The sequence below is a fragment of the Dreissena polymorpha genome, chromosome 4, assembly GCF_020536995.1.
Source record: "Dreissena polymorpha isolate Duluth1 chromosome 4, UMN_Dpol_1.0, whole genome shotgun sequence".
Taxonomy (NCBI): Eukaryota; Metazoa; Mollusca; class Bivalvia; order Myida; family Dreissenidae; genus Dreissena; species Dreissena polymorpha.
Genome location: NC_068358.1, coordinates 28,014,975 through 28,038,350, shown reverse-complemented (window position 1 = coordinate 28,038,350; position 23,376 = coordinate 28,014,975). Strand labels below are relative to the sequence as shown.

Genomic DNA, 23,376 nt, shown 5'->3' with positions numbered 1-23,376 from the left:
GTGGCATCACATAAAATGTGGTAACACTGGTAAGTTCTTCTAAAACGTACAATCGAAGATAAATTATTTTTTTGCGTTGTAGTATTTTCGTGTGTCAACTTTGCACTCTGTATTTGCAGCGCAGCATTGTTCGACATCACACGACCGGAACGGGAACTCCCATCGGAAGAAATGGAGCAGTCGCTACATGATGCCACAGTGACGGACATCGTACCCACTGCTCCAGTCACTTTCAAGATTGTCGGTAGCGGAATTGTATTTATAATTCCATGTGTTTATTTCCATGTATTTATGAAATGAGTCGCGTTTTTCTGAAATGAACAGTGTAATTAGTATGCATATTGTCACATATATCATATATACTGTATGTATACATATAAAATGTGCGTGCGAAGAAAGGGAATCTCCCCTTTTACTTGTTGGTTTAACTGTTGTGTGAAGAGGCGAAGCTGCTGAATACACAGGTGCGGTTAGTGAGAGAGGGAAAGTTGAGGAGACATCAGAATAAACAGACACTTCAGGTACAGGGGAAGCTCTGGGGAGTGTGGAAAAGATAAAACGAGCGTTCCATCTCAACTAGTCAGCTGCTGGACTTGTGTTCAGTCATGTACGGACCTGTGTAAATAGTTGTTGTTGCTGTTGTTGTTGTTTGTGTAAATAGTGTTTAAATTTGTTATGAATAACACGTTTGAATAAAATCATTTTCATAAATTCAATGTTGATAATATTAAGATATAATTATATTGATTACTGATGTATTACTGTCTTTTTGTAAACCTTTCTTATTAATTCAATGTATTGATATTATTATACACACTGCGTAACTTTCTATTTGTATAAGTTGTTGTTGATGTTGTATATACATACATAAGTATCTAATAAACCATCAACACAAAAAAGATTTTCTTATATATTTCTTTTTCTATTCATCTGTACTGTTTACATTTAACATAGATGCTAAAAATGTAACAATAAAAAGGATGGGGCGAGTCGTTATATATTATATACGCAAAAACATAGTTATGTTACTGTGGTAACGCATAATATTAATTGCAAGAGTTGATAAAATTCCAGGTGTAGAAATCTTGAACATATCATGCAGGATGCGATACAGTATTCCAGTTTCTGTTGAAAGTTCCTGAAAAAGGTGAAAGTTAAAGTAATTCATTTTAACAAATTTCATCAAACTTCTAATTTGCCAAATCTTAAGATATTTTTTCAATACCCCACCAGTTTTTACCGACTTCAAACACAATAAAATCGAAATTAAATAAAAAAATCCTACCATATAAGTAATGATGGGGCGAGTCGTTATCTATGTGGGGCGAGTCGTTATACATGTGGGGCGAGTCGTTATAAAAGTGGGGCGAGTCGTTATAAAAAGTGGGGCGAGTCGTTATGGGGCGAGTCGTTAAGGGGGCGAGTCGTTAGTAAACCCTAAAACAATATCCCGGAAAGAAGAAATAATGCATTTGAATATCAACCGTACTTTCGTTTGACAACTGATAACGCATGTACAATGTGAACCTCAATTTAGTTTTAGTGCAGATTCTTTTATACGTCACAAAGACACAATTTTGTTTTACGGATCATTTCGGCTTACAGGACTGGGTGAGTCACGTAAAATATCGAATATAAAATATATTTTTTTATAAACAACTGGTAGCAAGATGAGTTGCGGATATAATTGGTAAGTTACCACATTTTTACTTACTCTTTTGCCTGTTAATTTTTTTCATCTCAATTCAACAGTGAAAAATTCCCATAATATCACTTTAACAGAGTTTACTAAAATCTAAAAGGGTCCAGGTTGTGTGACGGACGGCGCACTCACGCACGGATGGAGTTTCACCTAACATTTATATATTCATACGCCTTTCGACGAGGGATATAAAATCGATAAAGAAATTTTGCTATAGTATTAGTACCCAGCGGTCTACAGCCCGAGTGATAAACAAGCACATATATTAAGTTAGCTTTAGCCCTGAATACAACCTTTAGTCGGCTGAAAATGTTTGCACGAATTTGCCCGCAAAAATAACATTTCACACTGTTTGTTTTTATCTTTATCCATGATCAAACGAACCGCTCGAATATGTATAACTGCTGCCCATAAGTTTTTTTTTTAAACACGTAGAATTATTCTCCCCTTAATTATCTAAATAATCTTAACACTTTTTTGTACACAAAGTGAAAATAATCGAGACTCTAAAAGAGAAGCGTTCGTTCGCACGTACGTCATGTAAATACTTGGCGTTTGGCCAGAGAAACGGAAAAATTGCGATGAAATGCATATAAATTTCTGGCGTAGCAAGAGGAAAGTTTTAGCCAAGGCACTATATGGGTGCGGGAACATGCCTCTGTAAAAGAATTGTGCTCGCCTTGAGCTTCAGTAACGATAAATACGTTAAATACCTAATAAAGTATATGTATATCATTTCTTTATAATAACTACCCGTTAATTGTACTGCCTAGTTTGTTCAAATTATGCCCCTGGGAACAAATTTGACCCTGCCCCAGGGGTCACAAAAATTAACATATGCTTTAAATAAGGCTTATTGTGTGCAAACTTTAAAAATCTTGTTCTTAATTATAGAGCCTAGGGCTACTAAATTCGGTATGTAGTGATGTCTAATAGTCCTCTACCAAATTTGTTCAAATTATTCCCCTGGGCTCAAATTTGACCCGGCCTCGGGGCTCACAAAACTGAACATATGACGTTTACCAGTGGAGATTACTGCGGCCGTTTAGCTGTGACCAACAACAACATCAACATCTTGAAAACATGAGATAAAACCCTGTCATTTAGTGCCATTTTAGGTCAGATGGTTACTGCTTACAAAGGCATTGAAGTAAGAACATGTGTTATGAATGTTTTTCTTACAAACTGAAAAAAGTCGGGTTTTATTTAAATATGTCAAAATTGACCATATATCCGGATGAAAATATTTTGGATGACATGTTAATTTCATGTCGTTTTTGTAGTGTTTAAACCAGTTTAATAATATATTATTGATTTTAAAAACACAACTTCCATGAACATAATTATTTCAAGAAAAGTCAATATATGACTCTGCATTGTTAACTCAAACTTTGTATCCAAGAGAAGGTTTTGAAATTAATGAAGTGCAATGTTCTAAACTATCGTATATGCTGCTTTTTAATAACAAATGATTCATTGTTCCATTTGTGAATCGTGACTCATGAATATTGGATATGATTGTCAATTGCTCAACAATCCATAAATATTTCTGACCATTTTATAATTTTCTTAATATAAGTTATGAATTGATCTTAGAAGTCAAATGTATTACTTAATTAAATACATTTATAAATATAAAGAAATAATCTTTAGATTATCATAATATTCTCAGGCCTTTTGGTCTTAGGGATGTGTGGGTTGATGAGCAATTTCTCCTTCTATCACAATGATTTCTACCTTACCTGATCATTTCCTTCATATTCCATTTTCATTTAATTGACGTCTGCAACCTCTTTCAAATTGGGAAAGTCCAAAATGTGTCGTTTGGTAAAGGGTTAAGGCATTTTGATTCCTATGGGTCTTGTGAATTTGTTTCAAATCAAATGCGTAGATTTGATCTTCAGCATCTAAAAATATGTGACATAGAAAAAACGTCAATATCTTTTGGAGAGATAAATGTACCTACGTTATAAGCAAAGGACCTGTGCAACAATTCCCGGGCTTTTAAGTCTGTTTAGTTTACACGGTAGTAACTATTTCCATATATAAAAATGCTCACCCTTCCAACTTTAAACCCCCAGTGGGACGAGGGATAGAAAGAGAAAGTCACATGCTTGAGTACATTTCAACCCATGCACATTGCACGTATTTTTGCAAAGAAAAAACAGTGGAGCGATACAGGGCCATCATGGCCCTCTAATTTTTGTAAACGCGTGACCTTGACACAACACATTAAGCTCTTCAAATCCTTGTAAGGATTTATCGCTTGGCACGAATCGGCTGTTTTTTTATATTGACCCCTTCATGTATTAGGAAGCTTCAAATGTTTGTCCTAAATTAACCCTACGAAACGTTTATAACTTTTGAATATTATCAGATATCCTTATGCACACTTCAGATTTATGCTCAGCGATGCAGACGTCACATCAAAATGAGGTTTGGTTCTTGTCCTTGAAATTTGACATTTTTTTACCAAAATTTGACCTGATGTTTGCATCAGGGAAAATGTTAAATTTAGGGCGATACCGTTACCTTGACATAAAACATGAAGGTTTTCAGAACCATAAATTTATCGCTTAGCACGACTCCGGTGTTAGTGTTTGGATATCTTGACCTAATCAAGAATGAGGGAGCTATACATGATTGACTTAAGTTGACCCTACAAAGTTGACCCTACAAAGTTGACCCTACAAAGTTAACCCTACAAAGTTGACCCTTCAAAATATTTATATCTTTTGAATCTTATAAACAGACTTAAAATAATATTATATTGTTATATAATTACTTCCATCAACAAAAGTTGCCACACAAAGGTTAATTTCAATTAGGAAGACCATACAACAATAAACATTTGTGTTATAATGTCAAAATACAAACATTCTGAAACTTTTTAGCATTTAAAAATCGCTCCACGATGTCGTATTGTTTCCTTTTATGGATGATCTCGAGTAAGGATTGGATTTATTTGGTTTGAGTTAATTTGCATAATTTCGAGCGCACATGCCTATACTTTCATTTGGTCAGTGCTCTATTATAATAGCTAACAGGCAACTTCAAAATCATGTGACAACACCATTGTTTCCTTGACGCACGTCATCGTTAATGTCAGCTTTAGGATGGTCATCTTAGTAAATCTGTCAATTCTTCATCGTTAATGTCAGCTTTAGGATCGTCATCTTAGTAAATCTGTCAATTCGTCATCCTTAACGTCAGCTTTAGGATACTCAGCTTAGTAAATCTGTCAATTCGTCATCGTTAATGTCAGCTTTAGGATCGTCATCTTAGTAAATCTGTCAATTCGTCATCGTTAATGTCAGATTTAGGACCGTCATCTTAGTAAATCTGTCAATTCGTCATCGTTAATGTCAGCTTTAGGATTGTCATCTTAGTAAATCTGGCAATTCATCATCGTTAACGTCAGCTTTAGGATTGTCATCTTAGTAAATCTGTCAATTCGTCATCGTAAGTGTCAGCTTTAGGATCGTCATCTTAGTAAATCTGTCAATTCGTCATCGTAAACGTCAGCTTTAGGATCGTCATCTTAGTAAATCTGTCAATTCGTCATTGTTAACGCCAGCTTTAGGTTTGTCATCTTAGTAAATCTGTCAATTCGTCATCGTTAACGTCAGCTTTAGGATTGTCATCTTAGTAAATCTGTCAATTCATCATCGTTAAAGGGATCTTTTCACGCTTTGGTAAATTGACAAAATTGAAAAAAGTTGTTTCAGATTCGCAAATTTTCGTTTTAGTTATGATATTTGTGAGGAAACAGAAATACTGAACATTTACCATGGTCTAATAGAGCCATAATATGCATCTTTTGACGATTTTAAAACCTAAAAATTATAAAGCGTTGCAACGCGAAACGATTGAATAATTTGGAGAGTTCTGTTTTTGTCGTTAAATTTTGTGAAACTACGAAGATTGCTTATATAAGGTATAAAATACGTTCAGCATGTGTACTCGGCGGAATAGCTCAGTAGGCTAAAGCGTTTTTACTTCATGACTCTGGCAGGACTCCAGGGGTCACTGGTTCGATACCTGGTCCGGGCAATGTTCTTTTCCTTTTTTTAATTTTATTCTTGATTTTTTTCTGGAGCTTTTACGATCCAATGTTTACATTTATCGATATAAAGCATTTAATGAATAAGTTAAAAAATGCCAAAATCTGTGAAAAGGCCCCTTTAACGCCAGCTTTAGGATTGTCATCTTAGTTAATCTGTCAATTCATCATCGTTAACGCCAGCTTTAGGATCGTCATCTTAGTAAATCTGTCAATTCGTCATCGTTAACGTCAGCTTAGTAAATCTGTCAATTCGTCATTGTTAATGTCAGCTTTAGGATCGTCATCATAGTAAATCTGTCAGTTCGTCATCGTTAATGTCAGCTTTAGGATTGTCATCTTAGTAAATCTGTCAATTCGTCATCGTTAATGTCAGCTTTAGGATTGTCATCTAAGTAAATCTGTCAATTCGTCATCGTTTATGTCAGCTTTAGGATCGTCATCTTAGTAAATCTGTCAATTCGTCATCGATTATGTCAGCTTTAGGATCGTCATCTTAGTAAATCTGTCAAATCGTCATTGTTAATGTCAGGTTTAGGATAGTCAGCCTAGTAAATCTGTCAATTCGTCATCGTTAACGTCAGCTTTAGGATCGTCATCTTAGTAAATCTGTCAATTCGTCATCGTTAACGTCAGCTTTAGGATCGTCATCTTAGTAAATCTGTCAAATCGTCATCGTTAATGTCAGCTTTAGGATAGTTAGCTTAGTAAATCTGTCAATTCATCATGGTTAATGTCAGCTTTAGGATCGACATCTTAGTAAATCTGTCAATTCGTCATCGTTAACGTCAGCTTTAGGATCGTCATCTTAGTAAATCTGTCAAATCGTCATCGTTAATGTCAGCTTTAGGACAGTAAGCTTAGTAAATCTGTCAATTCATCATGGTTAATGTCAGCTTTAGGATCGTCATCTTAGTATATCTGTCAATTCGTCATCGTTAATGTCAGCTTGAGGATCGTCATCTTAGTAAATCTGTCAATTCGTCATCATTAACGTCAGCTTTAGGATCATCATCTAAGTATATCTGTCAATTCTTCATCGTTAACGCCAGCTTTAGGATCGTCATCTTAGTATATCTGTCAATTCGTCATCGTTTACATCAGCTTTAGGATCGTCAGCTTAGTAAATCTGTCAATTCGTCATCGTTAATGTCAGCTTTAGGATCGTCATCTTAGTAAATCTGTCAATTTGTCATCGTTACTGTCAGCTTTAGGATCGTCATCTTAGTAAATCTGTCCATTCGTCATCGTTAATTTCAGCTTTAGGATAGGCAGCTTAGTAAATCTGTCAATTCGTCATCGTTAATGTCAGCTTTAGGACCGTCATCTTAGTAAATCTGTCAATTCATCATCGTTAATGTCAGCTTTAGGATAGTCATCTTAGTAAATCTGTCAATTCGTCATCGTTAATGTCAGCTTTAGGATCGTCATCTTAGTAAATCTGTCAATTCTTCATCGTTAATGTCAGCTTTAGGATAGTCATCTTAGTAAATCTGTCAATTCGTCATCGTTAATGTCAGCTTTAGGATCGTCATCTTAGTAAATCTGTCAATTCATCATCGTTAATGTCAGCTTTAGAAAAGTCAGCTTAGTAAATCTGTCAATTCGTCATCGTTAATGTCAGCTTTAGGATCGTCATCTTAGTAAATTTGTCAATTCGTCATCGTTAATGTCAGCTTTAGGATCGTCAAGCTTCGTGAATCTGTCGATTCGTCATCGTTGACGTCAGCTTTAGGATCGTCAGCTTCGTAAATCTGTTAACTCGTCGAAATTGTATATGTAGTCAAGCGCTCCGTTATTCGGTGTCAGTCATGTTGGCAGTACATTCTTTTATTTGGATAAAGATAACCGGAGTCAAATACCTTAGCTAAATCTGAAACTCAACCAAAACTAGCTTCTGTTTGGGTATCAATTTTCTATACAATCACTAACCAAAGCTTTTATCCTAAATATAAGATAACCAAAAGTTATACACTGGATAAGATACTTGTTGTGTATTGTATTATACAATTGGCTACAGGTAAGTACCACTGACCCCACAACATGCGAGTTATTGTGTGTGTTATTTTATATGCCACAAACTGGGGACATTGCATTATACAATTGGCTACAGGTAAGAACCACTGACCCCACAACATGCGAGTTATTGTGTGTGTTATTTTATATGCCACAAACTGGGGACATTGCACTATACAATTGGCTACAGGTAAGTACCACTGACCCCACAACATGCGAGTTATTGTGTGTGTTATTTTATATGCCACAAACTGGGGACATTGCACTATACAATTGGCTACAGGTAAGTACCACTGACCCCACAACATGCGAGTTATTGTGTGTGTTATTTTATATGCCACAAACTGGGGACATTGCATTATACAATTGGCTACAGGTAAGTACCACTGACCCCACAACATGCGAGTTATTGTGTGTGTTATTTTATATGCCACAAACTGGGGACATTGCACTATACAATTGGCTACAGGTAAGTACCACTGACCCCACAACATGCGAGTGATTGTGTGTGTAACTTTATATGCCACAAACTGGGGACATTGCACTATACAATTGGCTACAGGTAAGTACCACTGACCCCACAACATGCGAGTTATTGTGTGTGTTATTTTATATGCCACAAACTGGGGACATTGCTCTATACAATTGGCTACAGGTAAGTACCACTGACCCCACAACATGCGAGTTATTGTGTGTGTTATTTTATATGCCACAAACTGGGGACATTGCACTATACAATTGGCTACAGGTAAGTACCACTGACCCCACAACATGCGAGTTATTGTGTGTGTTATTTTATATGCCACAAACTGGGGACATTGCACTATACAATTGGCTACAGGTAAGTACCACTGACCCCACAACATGCGAGTTATTGTGTGTGTTATTTTATATGCCACAAACTGGGGACATTGCACTTTACAATTAATATATTGTGTATTAGGACTAAACTGAATTGTCCATTATTAATTATTACATATTACATTGCACAAACATTGCTAAGACATATCTTGTTTGCTTCACCATTAATTTGTGACATTCACAGAACATTTTTGCGTGGAATAATATTTTTTAAACATTTATCAACAGGTCTCTTCATTTCAAATATTTTAAACAACTGTCGAATATATTCTTAGTTTGTATATGTTTACTTCAGGTTGTTTTTTGAATAACACAGGAACTAAATACCGTTACCGATGAAAACATGTAAAACTGCGTTATTTGATTCATGGAGACAACAGTTTCACACTTTATATAAATTCTATAGAACTTCGGGTTCTCACAATGTCTAAAGAATACCTAGAAATACGTACTTATATGTTAAACAGTATTTGCATTTTGTTCCGATCTTCCGTAATCATCAAAGAACATGGATTTGAAAAATCATGTTTAATTTATCATTGTTAAAAATGTACACATACAATATAAAATGTACATTAAAGGGAAACAACTCTTGTTAAAACAACCGTACAATACAACTATAATAACGTATTAAATAGTATACACGAATGAATAAATGATTACCTATCGTCTCTAATTTGCATGCATGCACATGCTGTCTTAAAATACAATATCTGCAACTCTATTTAACAAATATCTATAAGTTTCAGTCAAATAAAAAATATTGCAAGTACAAGGAAAGTTGGCAAAAAGGGGTGGGTGTGGTGTAATGGGGGGAGGGGTTTCTTTAATGGCAGAAACTACTCAATGTAAGGATGTATCGAAAAATACCGTAGCAATTTGTATTCCAGTACCAACCGGTTTTGGAATGCTGCCAAATAGTTTATATTCGTTGGCTAGAAATAACGTTATTTTTTTTAAAAATGGCTTTTGCAGACACATAATTTCATGCTTTTTTATTTTAGTAAAAAAAAGAATCAGGAATTTGCGTTGGTCATTTTCCGATGTGTTTGTGATAAATTCGCGGATTGATCAACTCACGAAATCAATGAAAAAAAATCATGTCCAAAGAGTAATAATGATTTGACAGAACATGGTTTCCATCTCTTGAGTATTTTAACAGCGGCAGTTTGGGGGATTTAACACTCAAGTTTTAAATAAACAGTTCAAAGGTTAAACAGTTTGCAGTAAAAAAAGTCAAATAAAATGTACATACCTATATCAACAATGCATTAATAAACATTAAAAAAAAAATTGTCTAACAAAATCAAGAGCTAAATACTCTCTGATTGTATTTGAGTCTCTGTGTCAATATAAAGTTCATGTCAACTGTATTTGAGTCTCTGTGTCAATATAAAGTTCATGTCAACGACATCAAGTTCACAAAGTTTCACCTTCTTAACAAATATATTGCAGTTGAATACCCTTTATCAGAATTGCGACATTTTGAACTTCTGTCAATACACATAATCCTAAACACTCCAATGTCAATGACCAAACATAGCATCAAATCCCTCAAGGTCAAGCACTGGTCAAACCCCAACCAAGATTTATTTTCAAAGTAAAAACCAAGGTCAATGGTTAAGGTCAAAACATGGTAAATACTAAAGTTCAAGGTCAGGATGTAGCCTGTCTGTTTCCCCTATCAGTTCAAGGTCAGGATGTAGCCTGTCTGTTTCCCCTATCCCTGAGGGACGACAGATCAGGTGAACTTCCCCTGAGTCGCTCAGCTTGCAGCCACGACTGCATGTTTGCGTGAGGCACAACGTTGGCACCAACGTTCGGTCGCAGTTGCTCCCAAGCCGACTGTCGTTTCACGTTTGACAAGGCGGCGTCCATTGCTAAAATATTATTGCTATCACTTGTACCACCCACTGTATGGCGACGACGTTTACACTGCTCGTTTCGTTTCCTACCGAATACAGGCGGCGATGCAGACCGAGTTTTTGGCACACTCTCACTGACCGGTCCATGACTGGCAGCGTCAGATTCCTCAGCTGCTCTGTTTTTCTCTAAGCTCTGAGATAGTCTCACATTCACTTCGGTCTTTTCTGATTTTGTAATGGGCCGGTAGTCTGGACGTTTTGGTGGGGTTTCTGTCCTTAAGGGGTCACCATGGAGACCGTCATTCTGCGAGTTTAAGAACGACTTTAGCGGTGAGTGGTATGCAGTGAGAGGTTTAGAGACGTGTTGCTGTATTGCCATGCGACCGCTGCTGTCAGCAGACATTATCGATGGACTGGAAATCACGACCATGACTGAGGCAACCCTTGAATCACTCTCGGACCTTTCAATCCCCCTAGAAGCAACCCCATGAATTGAAGCACTACTCTCGGAACGTTCCATCCCCCTAGAAGCAACCCCTTGGATTGCAGCGTTACTCTCGGAACGTTCCATCCCCCAAGAAGCAACCCCTTGGATTGCAGCGTTACTCTCAGAACGTTCCATCATCCTAGAAGCAACCCCTTGGACAACAGCGCTATCAGCCGAGTATGTAACATCACTGTGCAGGTTGATACCACTATTGTTGCTACCTGACCGAACCAGAAGGTTAAGACTTGGCTCACTGTGGCCTTCATAGAGAGGATTGTGAGTGGTGCTTCTCTCAAATCTGGTCGCCAATCCTATCTTCGCGTCTGATTTCGGTGGCGTCCTGTGTAGGCTGGGATCTCTGTACTGCTTTCCTTGACCCTGATTATCTGCCTGCATGGCTGCTTGCCGAGATAAGTGGGACAGGGGAGGCTGTGGAGGGAGTCGGTGCTGCGCCGTCTGAGCTGCCGGGGAATCGCCTGCATCAGGTAAAGCGCCATTACTTACACTGCCACCATTTGAATTCAGACCCCACCTAGGAGGCTTTGATGATGATGCACAATTGGACATTTTAGCACTAGATAATGTTTGCAATTTCTTATCGAAAGTTGAGGTTAGCGTAGCTAGCAAATCAAATCCCTCATCGGAGTCTGTGGAAGCCCAGGACATACGGTTGTCCCGCCTCTCCAGCAAGTCAATCAGGGAATCCAGAGAACCGCGCCGCACTGAACCTGTCCGGGTTAAACCCACACTTCGCCGCTTTATCTCTGCTGAGTCCCTCTTAGACTGAGCCTTCACCTGGGCGGTGGGGCGGTTAATAGCACTTGGAAAGCTGTGTCCGTCCGCCATATTTTCTACTGAGCCCGTTCGTTTTGCTTGCGATGACAGCGACCCTGCGCTCGTCTGTCGGGGCTGCCGCGCTGACCGATAGTTAGAACCAACATTACTCTTCACAACAATATGCTTATCACTCCTGTGTGAGTCTCTACCACCGTACCGTTTTGTTCTACCCGATTCTTCTGGCGTGTCTCCGTGTGGGTGCAGACTCAGTGAATATCCAGTTGTTGCTTGGAGCAGATCTTCCACGCTATGCCTGTCCTCAATCTCTAGCTCACGCTGCGTCTGCAGGATATCTGCCTCAATTCTTTGCCTCTCAAGTTGACGCTTCTTTTCCTCCCGCTGTCGGCGCTCTTCCCGTTCTTCACGTTCCCGAATGGCACGCGCCTCCAGCTCAATGCGCCTCAGACTGTCGATCGTCTCACGTCGGAGTCGGTTAAAACTCCCGTGGAGTGATGTGTTGCCGTGGGAGAGCTCCAACTCGTCATTCCGGTCCAGTAGAGACTCGTCTGAAAAATACTGCGTCATCGGCGTAAGAAAAGCCACCGAATTTTCCTTCTCCGAATCGATGAAATCGAAGTCAGAAAATTCACGGTCTACAAAGTCTTGGGACTTTGCCATGCGTCTGTCTGGTAGATCCGGCAATGGTTTCAGCAGGTCCGTGCAATGCTGCATGGCTGCTAGATTCGGGCTGCTGCGGGATGTTGTGTCGATCTTTTGCGTCCTAATGAGAATCTCATTGTCTATGTTTCGCTCGTTGTAGCCAAGGGGTGGGTCTGACACAGACACGCTTCTTTTGTCCGGCGGCAAGACGCGAGCTGGGCTTTCACCCCGAAGTTTTCTATTGGCTGCCGAGACTATACTTGAAACAATCTCACGTGGGTTTAACTCTGAAAGAAGAAAAACATCAAAGTTGATTGAAATACGCTTTTAGAGGATTGCACATAAACGATCTTATCCAACAGCATAATGATTTTATAGGGGAGGAAACTCTGGGTGTCGTTTAAACTTATGCTTTACATGTCGACACATGCCTACTAGCCTTTACTCTTCTATAACATGTACATAGTGGACTACATTTTTGACATTTTATTTCCATATTTGCCTTGGATGTTTACATTTCATATCAATATACCGTAAAAAATAAAAGCCATAGTTATTAATCTAACAATGCTTATCTTTATTTCTAACTTGAAAAGACACTTCAAATTGATACTGAACATCTCTTATGACAATACGGTCAATCTCAACTATGCATGGCCCCATTACCAACCCTGGGGCGTCCCCTGGGTCAAACATGCGGCGTGGGGATACGGTCCGGCCTCTGCCGCATCATTTTAAGTTCTTTTTTGTTTCAACAGAAATTGACGGATCAATTAAAGGGTTATTTCTTCAATGAAAAGGCTGTTCCTTGGCTAGTTCATCGAATAATGTCTTTCCACCAAAAAGCCTTCTCACACTAACTGTGAAAATGAAATGACGATGAACAAACGTATCGTGTGTGCAATGACTCATCATGGAAGGAACCAAAATTAGACAAAAATAAACATGATGCATTAAATCCATATACAAACTTTGGTAAGAAGATTAAATAAAGGTTTGACTTTTACTGTTGAATTTCAAATTAATAATTGTATAAAAAATGAATAAAAAAATTACAAAAAATAATTTGTATCATTGAATATCAGCCGGTCAAACCAATTTTTGTTTTCCGTAACAACGCATGTTGTCACAAGCCGTGTCTGTTTGAGTCGAAGTATTGACGCTCGTGATGTGTTGAGCCTTCACCATTAAAGATCTTAAGCAAGGATCATTCCTTTAAAGTTTCATTAAACCTGACTCAAGAGCAAAAACAAACTGGCTATATGCAATAAGCATTAAATTGCAAAAGCCTGCCACAGTCTGGTCAGGTTTTATGATGTTTGCAACTCATCAGTATCACATGATTTGAAACTAAGCCTTTAAAACTATAATCTATATTTAATTTGATTTTCTAAAGGACTTCAAACACGTCAAAGTGAGCATCTCAGTGGTAATGAGTGAATGAACCAGTCCCTATGTATCTCAGTGGTAATGGGTGAATGAACCAGCCCCGATGTATCTCAGTGGTAATGGGTGAATGAACAAGCCCCGATGTATCTCAGTGGTAATGGGTGAACGAACCAGTCCCTATGTATCTCAGTGGTAATGAGTGAATGAACCAGTCCCTATGTATCTCAGTGGTAATGGGTGAATGAACCAGCCCCGATGTATCTTAGTGGTAATGGGTGAATAAACCAGCCCCAATGTATCTCAGTGGTAATGGGTGAACGAACCAGCCCCAATGTATCTCAGTGGTAATGGGTGAATGAACCAGTCCCTATGTATCTCAGTGGTAATGGGTGAATGAGCCAGCCCCAATGTATCTCAGTGGTAATGAGTGAATGAACCAGCCCCGATGTATCTCAGTGGTAATGGGTGAATGAACCAGCCCCGATGTATCTCAGTGGTAATGGGTGAACGAACCAGCCCCAATGTATCTCAGTGGTAATGGGTGAATGAACAAGCCCCAATGTATCTCAGTGGTAATGGGTGAATGAACCAGCCCCAATGTATCTCAGTGGTAATGGGTGAATGAACAAGCCCCGATGTATCTTAGTGGTAATGGGTGAATGAGCCAGTCCCTATGTATCTCAGTGGTAATGGGTGAATGAACCAGCCCCAATGTATCTCAGTGGTAATGGGTGAATGAACCAGTCCCTATGTATCTCAGTGGTAATGGGTGAATGAGCCAGTCCCTATGTATCTCAGTGGTAATGGGTGAATGAACCAGCCCCAATGTATCTCAGTGGTAATGGGTGAATGAACCAGTCCCTATGTATCTCAGTGGTAATGGGTGAATGAACCAGTCCCTATGTATCTCAGTGGTAATGGGTGAATGAGCCAGCCCCGATGTATCTTAGTGGTAATGGGTGAATGAACCAGCCCCGATGTATCTTAGTGGTAATGGGTGAATGAACCAGCCCTGATGTATCTCAGTGGTAATGGGTGAATGAACCAGTCCCGATGTATCTCAGTGGTAATGGGTGAATGAACCAGCCCTGATGTATCTCAGTGGTAATGGGTGAATGAACCAGTCCCGATGTATCTCAGTGGTAATGGGTGAACGAACCAGCCCCGATGTATCTCAGTGGTAATGGGTGTATGAACCAGACCCAATGTATCTCAGTGGTAATGGGTGAATGAACCAGTCCCGATGTATCTTAGTGGTAATGGGTGAATGAACCAGCCCTGATGTATCTCAGTGGTAATGGGTGAACGAACCAGCCCCGATGTATCTCAGTGGTAATGGGTGAATGAACCAGCCCCGATGTATCTCAGTGGTAATGGGTGAATGAACCAGCCCCCATGTATCTCGGTGGTAATGAGTGAATGAACCAGTCCCTATGTATCTCAGTGGTAATGGGTGAATGAACCAGCCCCGATGTATCTTAGTGGTAATGGGTGAATGAACCAGCCCCAATGTATCTCAGTGGTAATGGGTGAACGAACCAGCCCCAATGTATCTCAGTGGTAATGGGTGAATGAACCAGTCCCTATGTATCTCAGTGGTAATGGGTGAATGAGCCAGCCCCAATGTATCTCAGTGGTAATGAGTGAATGAACCAGCCCCGATGTATCTCAGTGGTAATGGGTGAATGAACCAGCCCCGATGTATCTCAGTGGTAATGGGTGAACGAACCAGCCCCAATGTATCTCAGTGGTAATGGGTGAATGAACAAGCCCCAATGTATCTCAGTGGTAATGGGTGAATGAACCAGCCCCAATGTATCTCAGTGGTAATGGGTGAATGAACAAGCCCCGATGTATCTTAGTGGTAATGGGTGAATGAGCCAGTCCCTATGTATCTCAGTGGTAATGGGTGAATGAACCAGCCCCAATGTATCTCAGTGGTAATGGGTGAATGAACCAGTCCCTATGTATCTCAGTGGTAATGGGTGAATGAGCCAGTCCCTATGTATCTCAGTGGTAATGGGTGAATGAACCAGCCCCAATGTATCTCAGTGGTAATGGGTGAATGAACCAGTCCCTATGTATCTCAGTGGTAATGGGTGAATGAACCAGTCCCTATGTATCTCAGTGGTAATGGGTGAATGAGCCAGCCCCGATGTATCTTAGTGGTAATGGGTGAATGAACCAGCCCCGATGTATCTTAGTGGTAATGGGTGAATGAACCAGCCCTGATGTATCTCAGTGGTAATGGGTGAATGAACCAGTCCCGATGTATCTCAGTGGTAATGGGTGAATGAACCAGCCCTGATGTATCTCAGTGGTAATGGGTGAATGAACCAGTCCCGATGTATCTCAGTGGTAATGGGTGAACGAACCAGCCCCGATGTATCTCAGTGGTAATGGGTGTATGAACCAGACCCAATGTATCTCAGTGGTAATGGGTGAATGAACCAGTCCCGATGTATCTTAGTGGTAATGGGTGAATGAACCAGCCCCGATGTATCTCAGTGGTAATGGGTGAACGAACCAGCCCCGATGTATCTCAGTGGTAATGGGTGAATGAACCAGCCCCGATGTATCTCAGTGGTAATGGGTGAATGAACCAGTCCCGATGTATCTCAGTGGTAATGGGTGAATTAACCAGCCCCGATGTATCTCAGTGGTAATGGGTGAATGAACCAGTCCCGATGTATCTCAGTGGTAATGGGTGAATGAACCAGTCCCGATGTATCTCAGTGGTAATGGGTGAATGAACCAGCCCCGATGTATCTCAGTGGTAATGGGTGAATGAACCAGCCCCGATGTATCTTAGTGGTAATGGGTGAATGAACCAGTCCATACCGGCCTCCTCTCTCATGTTACTGCTGGAGGGCGCTGACACCAAGGACATGCACTCTGCAGCCTCGTCATCTGTGGGGACGCTGCTGTCCATGTCCCAGGAGCCGAAGATCCACTCACACTGAAACAAACATGTAGCATGTACAGGAGCCAAAGAACCACTCACACAGAAACAAACATAAAGCATGTAGCAAATCTTTGTAAAATAACAAACCCTCAGCTAACTGCAGATGATGCCAATACTTAATCAGAAAATGTCATCATATGGGTCTGCTTTCCACTGGTCTTTAGGCACACCCAAGCCTTTTTGAGCAAGCTTCCCTGTAACCTTTTAGCCTCTAACCCACTAGCCTCAAACCCACTAGCCTCTAACCCACAAGACTCTAACCCACAAGCCTCTAATCTACTAACCTCTTACCAACTAGTTTCTAACCCACTAGCCTCTAACCCACTAGCCTCAAACCCACTAGCCTCAAACCCACCAGCCTCAAACCCACCAGCATCTAACCCACTAGCCTCTAACCCACTAGCCTCTAACCCACTAGCCTCTGATCCACTAGCCTCTAACCCACTAGTATCTAACCCACTAGCCTCAAACCCACTAGCCTCAAACCCACCAGCCTCAAACCCACCAGCCTCTAACCCACTAGCCTCTAACCCACTAGCCTTAAACCCACTAGCCTCTAACCCACTAGCCTCTAATCCACTAGCCTCAAACCCACCAGCCTCAAACCCACTAGCCTCTAACCCACTAGCCTCTAACCAACTAGCCTCTAATCCACTAGCCTCTAATTAATCCACTAGCTTCTAACCCACTAGCCTCAAACCCACTAGCCTCTTATCCACTAGTTTCTAATCCACTAGCCTTAAGAATTGGATGTTTGCTGTTAGCTTGGGGCAAGTGAAGATTGTCCTAATTGGTCTTATTGTGTAGTTCTTTTTACTTCAATTTTATTTCACAAAAGATTATTATGGCAGATTATAAATAACAACTGTATTCTTGCTGTGGTGAAATATGGTAGCAGTTAACCAACTAGAAACATAACAAGTTACACACAAACAAAATAAATATAATTCTTGATCACTAATTAAACCCACAATGAAGTGAAGTTCATAGAATGTTCAATAAGCTGCATCACAAGACAGCTGGGTAAGTTAAAGGTCTCCAGAAAAGTGATTTTGAGAGCCTGGTGCTCTGACAAAATCAGGTGAAGACTGTTTGTGGTCCTTGACATTTCAGTATTCCGTAAGTTATTATAGTTTTACACCCCAAAATTGTAATTTCCAGAATTGGTGCGCGTCATACATGGCTGTGCCTTATATAAGCTTAAGTACAGTACATACATGGAGAATAATGCTTTCTATGATCTTGCAGTGGTCCGACATGTCTGTCACCATGGCTACCATGTTGTCGTCGGCCTTGCGGATCAATGTCGGCCCAAACACGATAGCAAGGTTCTTGGCCTGCATCTGAAAGAATTACCAGACTACTGTAAAATTATTTATCTTCGTCAGACATTAATTTTCTTTGATTTTTTTGGGTTTACCGATCCACAAACACATTGAAAAGGTGGTTATTGTTCTTTCCAAAATCAATGTGTCCAGGAATGTCTTTTTTTAAACCACGAAATTGAATGCTCCCAAGGATAAATGATTTTACAATATTTGGAGCAGGTTGCATTATGACTTTATACATTTTTGTAGGCAATATGACTCCAGGCTTATCAATTCCTATTCATGTCAACATTGTGATGACAAACACATATTCTGCACACTTTTCATGTGTCACTTAACATTAAAGATATATGATGACCAATGTAACTAATGGAAAAAATAATGCAATAATTATTATTATATTCTGACCATTATTTTTGCAGTGAAACATATATAAATCTTAAATATTCCTGGGTAATAGATTTTTTTCAACAATAAAAACATATATTCCGCTAAAACCATACAATAAAACCATCTCTACTTTGTTGCAGGGGTTGTCAAAAGAAACAAGAGCTGTGTTTGTGACACACTGTGCCGCTTTGAAGCCATTTTTGACCTTTGACCTTGAAGAATGACCTTGACCTTTCACCACTCAAAATGTGCAGCTCCATGAGATACACATGCATGCCAAATATCATGTTGCTATCTTCAATATTGCAAAAGTTATGACCAAGGTTAAAGTTTTTGACTGACACACACAATGACAGACAGGCCAAAAACAGTATACCCCCGATCATTTGTTCCGGTGGCATAAAAATCACTATACTGTGTCTTAAAATTGCTTTTAATTAACATTTTTCAAATGCTTTGGTACAAGAACCCATCAAATGATTTAGTTATACCTATAGACTATTTTGCCATTCCTACATAATATTTTTAAGTTGATTCAAACTGTTGCAGCTCTAGTTTGAATACAGAATAACAACAGCATGTAGAGGCCATCAAAGTAATTATTCAAACAAGAGCACTGCATAACGGGTGCCAACACTCGGCTGCAGGTGCATTTTTTAATAAATGAAAGCTTGTCAGAAATTATTATATATTTTTTTTAGAGGTCACAGTGACCTTGAGCTTTGACCTAGTGACCCAAATATGGGTCAGGCGTGTAGAACTCATCAAGGTGCAGCTACATATTAAGTTTCAAAGTTGTAGGTGGAAGCACTTAGATTTTATAGCCAATGTTCAAAACATTGACAAAATGTTAAGGTTTAAGCACGACGTGGAAGGCGGACGACACAACGAGCTGGCTATGACAATATCTCCGTTTTTTTTTCCGAAAACAGCCGAGCTAAAAATGACTTACATTCAAACAACCCTTTGTCAGCTTACATTTAATGACAACAAACTCATGAGAGTTTGGACCATTAAAGACGATAAAAGGGCAACAAACTCATGAAAGTGTGGACCATTAAGGATGAAAAAAGGGCAAATAACCCAGGAAATTGTACATTACTACAGATAAAACAAGGGTAGAATCAGTCTCTAAGGGAGATCTAAACAATGCACCCATAGCGTGATTGAACCCGTGACCTCCTTGACCTGGGCGGACTTACCCTGTTGACGTCAGCGTACTGGGCTACGCGGTTCAGGTGTCGCGCAAGGTGTTTGAACGTCTCTAGATGGTGCTCCGGCAGTTTGTGTATGAGTGCCTTCAGCTTCAACATGCGCTTCTCCGGGTCCTTATTACGGCTTGCATCGATGAATGGCTGGTACAGGTCTGCAACAAAACCATCCACATAGTTTATTTAAAGCTAACTAGCGTAAAATAGAGAAATACTGAGCAATCATTTTTATTTTTGGGTTTATAATTGTCATTGATATCATCGGTTGAACGATCCATAAATTTAACACAAACACATCATTTTTTCAACATTACAAATCGATGAAATGATTAGTCTACAAGTCTTTTTTTTAACCAAGAAATTTCATGCCAACAAACATAAAAGATTTTAAAGTATCTTTAAGATAACAGGAGTATCTCTCTAAAAAAAAATTGTTCCTGATTTAATACAGCGATTTTTTTTTTTATCCAATTGGTAAAAGTACAGGTACCAGCCCAATTGGGATAAATATGGGAAAATATGGGAAAAATATGGGAAAATTCTCGTGGTGAAGATTGGGAAATTGGTGTATTATATTTTTTGCTTCAAAATACATAAACATTGAAAACTAAGTGTAATCAAGTTGTCAATATTATAATAACTTCGGTTCAAGCTATAGAGCTGCATAGGGAAACTAACTAAATGTTATTTAAAAAAAAAAATATATATATATTATTTTTTTGAGACCATTAATTAGGATTTTTTTTAAAGCAATTTGGAAATTTGCAGTTTTGTCTTTATTTCAAAAGTGCCGTTTTTTAGTACTTTATAAAGACCAAAAAAATCACTGTAATAAAGTAAACAAGCAAATTCGTTGAATTGATAATCCACGCCAATATGCTTCTGGACACAAAATGTTATATTTGACACTTGAAAAAGCATTTTTTCAAGATACAAAGGGCCATAACTGCGTTATAAACAGATGGTTTACAATGCCATTTGGTTTGCATCATCCTGTTATCCATATATATACTCATACCAAGTTTCAATGAAACCCGCCCAAGCACTTCCAAGATATGGCTCCAGACGGACGGAAAGACGGACAGACAACACCAAAACAAAATCCCTCGACCTATGGCGGGGGATAATAAAAACCAGCATCAAATTGCCAGACTTACCATCAGGAATTAGTGGCTCGGGAAGCTGGCGGAAGAAAGACTTCAATAGAGAACTGATCACGTTCACGTCACACCACTTCTCATGCTCCAGGTTCATACAGTCGATACCCTGCGACAAAAATAACATAGTGACAATACTGGGTTATGCAACAATTACATGGCGTCATAATTTGAGCGTCACTGTGGGAAAATCTGACCCAATGCATGGTCGGAAATGTCTGTCCCCGTTTCATCTTTGCAGTCTGCACAGGCTATTCAAGGACCATACTTTCCTCCTAAACTTGATTTTCCCCTAGAAAATACTTCATTTAAACAGAACGTTCCTTAAAGCGGAAAGTGTTTTGACTGATAAGCCTGTGCGGGCTGCAAAGATGAAACGGGGACAGACAATCTTATACAACACTTAACTCACATGCATGAAACCTTATTTTCCCTAAGTTGGGCTCAATTATCTACAAATTATAATAACGGCCTGATAATTATCATTTTATGACCCTTATTTACATATGCTTTCTGATGAGCTAGTTTTCTGTAGTAAAAAGTGACAACCTCTGTGCCATTTTAAAATATTTGAAATGCGGGTGAAAGAACAAATGTAGGCCTTCTTTATCTGGTTAAAAACATCCTTACTCAAGCAGCCATTATTGCATCCCGGCATCTTCCCAAGAATTGTATGCCATCCTTTTTGCAAAAGTATGCTTAACTGTACAAATACACTGAATGTTGGGCCTGTATTCAACAACACATTCTGAGACTTTAAAATAAATAATGAACTTAAACATTAAAAAAATACGTCTGGCGTTTGAATACACGTAGGCTTCCACTGGTGATTGTCTCCTAAAGAAAATGTTCTACAGGCAGAATGCTGTAGATAGAGGTTGTAAATACCAAGTTTGACTCTAAATAAAGCATTTCTCTAACATTAAAGAATATTTTTTCTTCTAAGATTTTAGTGTTATAATTGCTTTTCAATCAACACTTAGACCCACGTCATGCGCACCTTGTTGAATTCTTCTTGTAGTATGGTTACGGCTGCCTTGTTACCAGGGATACGGTAGACACCAGTCATCTCCAGTCCACGTGCCTCAACTATCTGGATACATAGGTCCACTATGAGGGGCACAAACTGAAACATAGGATTATGATATGGTGTTTAATTATTACAGACCAAGCGGTTCACTGTTCTGCAAAAAATGGGCTTAATGCTTGTTCATTAAGTTCCATCCCAGAATAGCCTGCGGTACAGGTACTAAAGACATCTGGTACTGGTTCTACCAAGACAAACAAACTCAAAAGTGCTTAAAATAGCATAAGGCCTTTGAGCTTAAATATATACCAGGCTAGTTTCAATTAGCATAAGGCTTTTGAGCTTAAATATATACCAGGCTGGTTTCAATAAGAATAAGGCCTTTGAGCAAAAATATATACATGGTTGGTTTCAATAAGAATAAGGCTTTTGAGCTTAAATATATACCAGGCTGGTTTCAATTAGCATAAGGCTTTTGAGCTTAAATATATACCAGGCTGGTTTCAATAAGAATAAGGCCTTTGAGCAAAAATATATACATGGTTGGTTTCAATAAGAATAAGGCTTTTGAGCTTAAATATATACCAGGCTGGTTTCAATAAGAATAAGTCCTTTGATCTTTAATATATACCAGGCTGGTTTCAATAAGAATAAGGCCTTTGAGCTTTAATATATACATGTACCAGGCTGGTTTCAGTAAGAATAAGGCTTTTGAGCTTAAATATCTCTCAGGCTGGTTTCAATAAGAATAAGTCCTTTGGGCTTTAATATATACCAGGCTGGTTTCAATAAGAATAAGGCTTTTGAGCTTTAATATATGCAAGGCTGGTTTCAACAAGGCTATTGTCAAGCAATATTGTCCCCTACTGGCTCCACCATTGTCAGAAATTCCACCATTTTCAGATTGTTATTTTTTTGGTTGCCATATCAACCACAATTTTTAACGTAGGAATGAGTGAAATGATGTGCATAATGTCCATATTGCTATCTATCCATGTTTCAAGTTTCATGAAAAAATATTAAGAACTTTTAAAGTCATCGCAGGATCCAGAAAACCACCATGTTCAGCAGTATTTCAAGTCTATTTGTTGCCATAGCAACCAGAATTTTTGACGTAGGAACAAAATGAAATGACGTGCATAATGTCCATATTGCCATCTACTTATGTTTCAAGTTTCATGAAAAAATATTAAGAACTTTAAAAGTTATCGCAGGATCCAGAAAAGAGTGACGGACGGACGGACAGACTAAGCGCAAACCATAAGTCCGGTAGGGGACAATAAGCATAAGGCTTTTGAGCTTAAATATCTCCCAGCCTGGTTTAAATGAGAATAAGGCTTTGAGCTTAAACATATTCCAGGCTGGTTTCAATAAGAATAAGGCTTTTGAGCTTAAATATCTCCCAGGCTGGTTTCAATAAGAATAAGGCTTTGAGCTTAAACATATTCCAGGCTGGTTTCAATAAGAATAAGGCTTTG

General features: G+C 39.0%; 1 protein-coding gene across 6 annotated transcripts in view; it reads right to left on the bottom strand.

The window, feature by feature from the left end:
* Positions 1-9,155: 9,155 nt before the first annotated feature.
* LOC127877481 (uncharacterized) overlaps positions 9,156-23,376 on the bottom strand; it is a 119,818-nt gene continuing 105,597 nt past the window's right edge. For all 6 annotated transcript variants that reach the window (XM_052423400.1, XM_052423401.1, XM_052423404.1 and 3 more), the window contains 6 exons: positions 21,872-21,997; positions 20,872-20,980; positions 19,706-19,869; positions 18,003-18,128; positions 16,662-16,779; positions 9,156-12,718 (listed from right to left, as the gene is read on the bottom strand). In XM_052423400.1, coding sequence (XP_052279360.1) covers positions 10,338-12,718; positions 16,662-16,779; positions 18,003-18,128; positions 19,706-19,869; positions 20,872-20,980; positions 21,872-21,997 — 3,024 coding nt within the window. In that variant the 3' untranslated portion in view covers positions 9,156-10,337. The remainder of the gene's footprint in view (positions 12,719-16,661; positions 16,780-18,002; positions 18,129-19,705; positions 19,870-20,871; positions 20,981-21,871; positions 21,998-23,376) is intronic.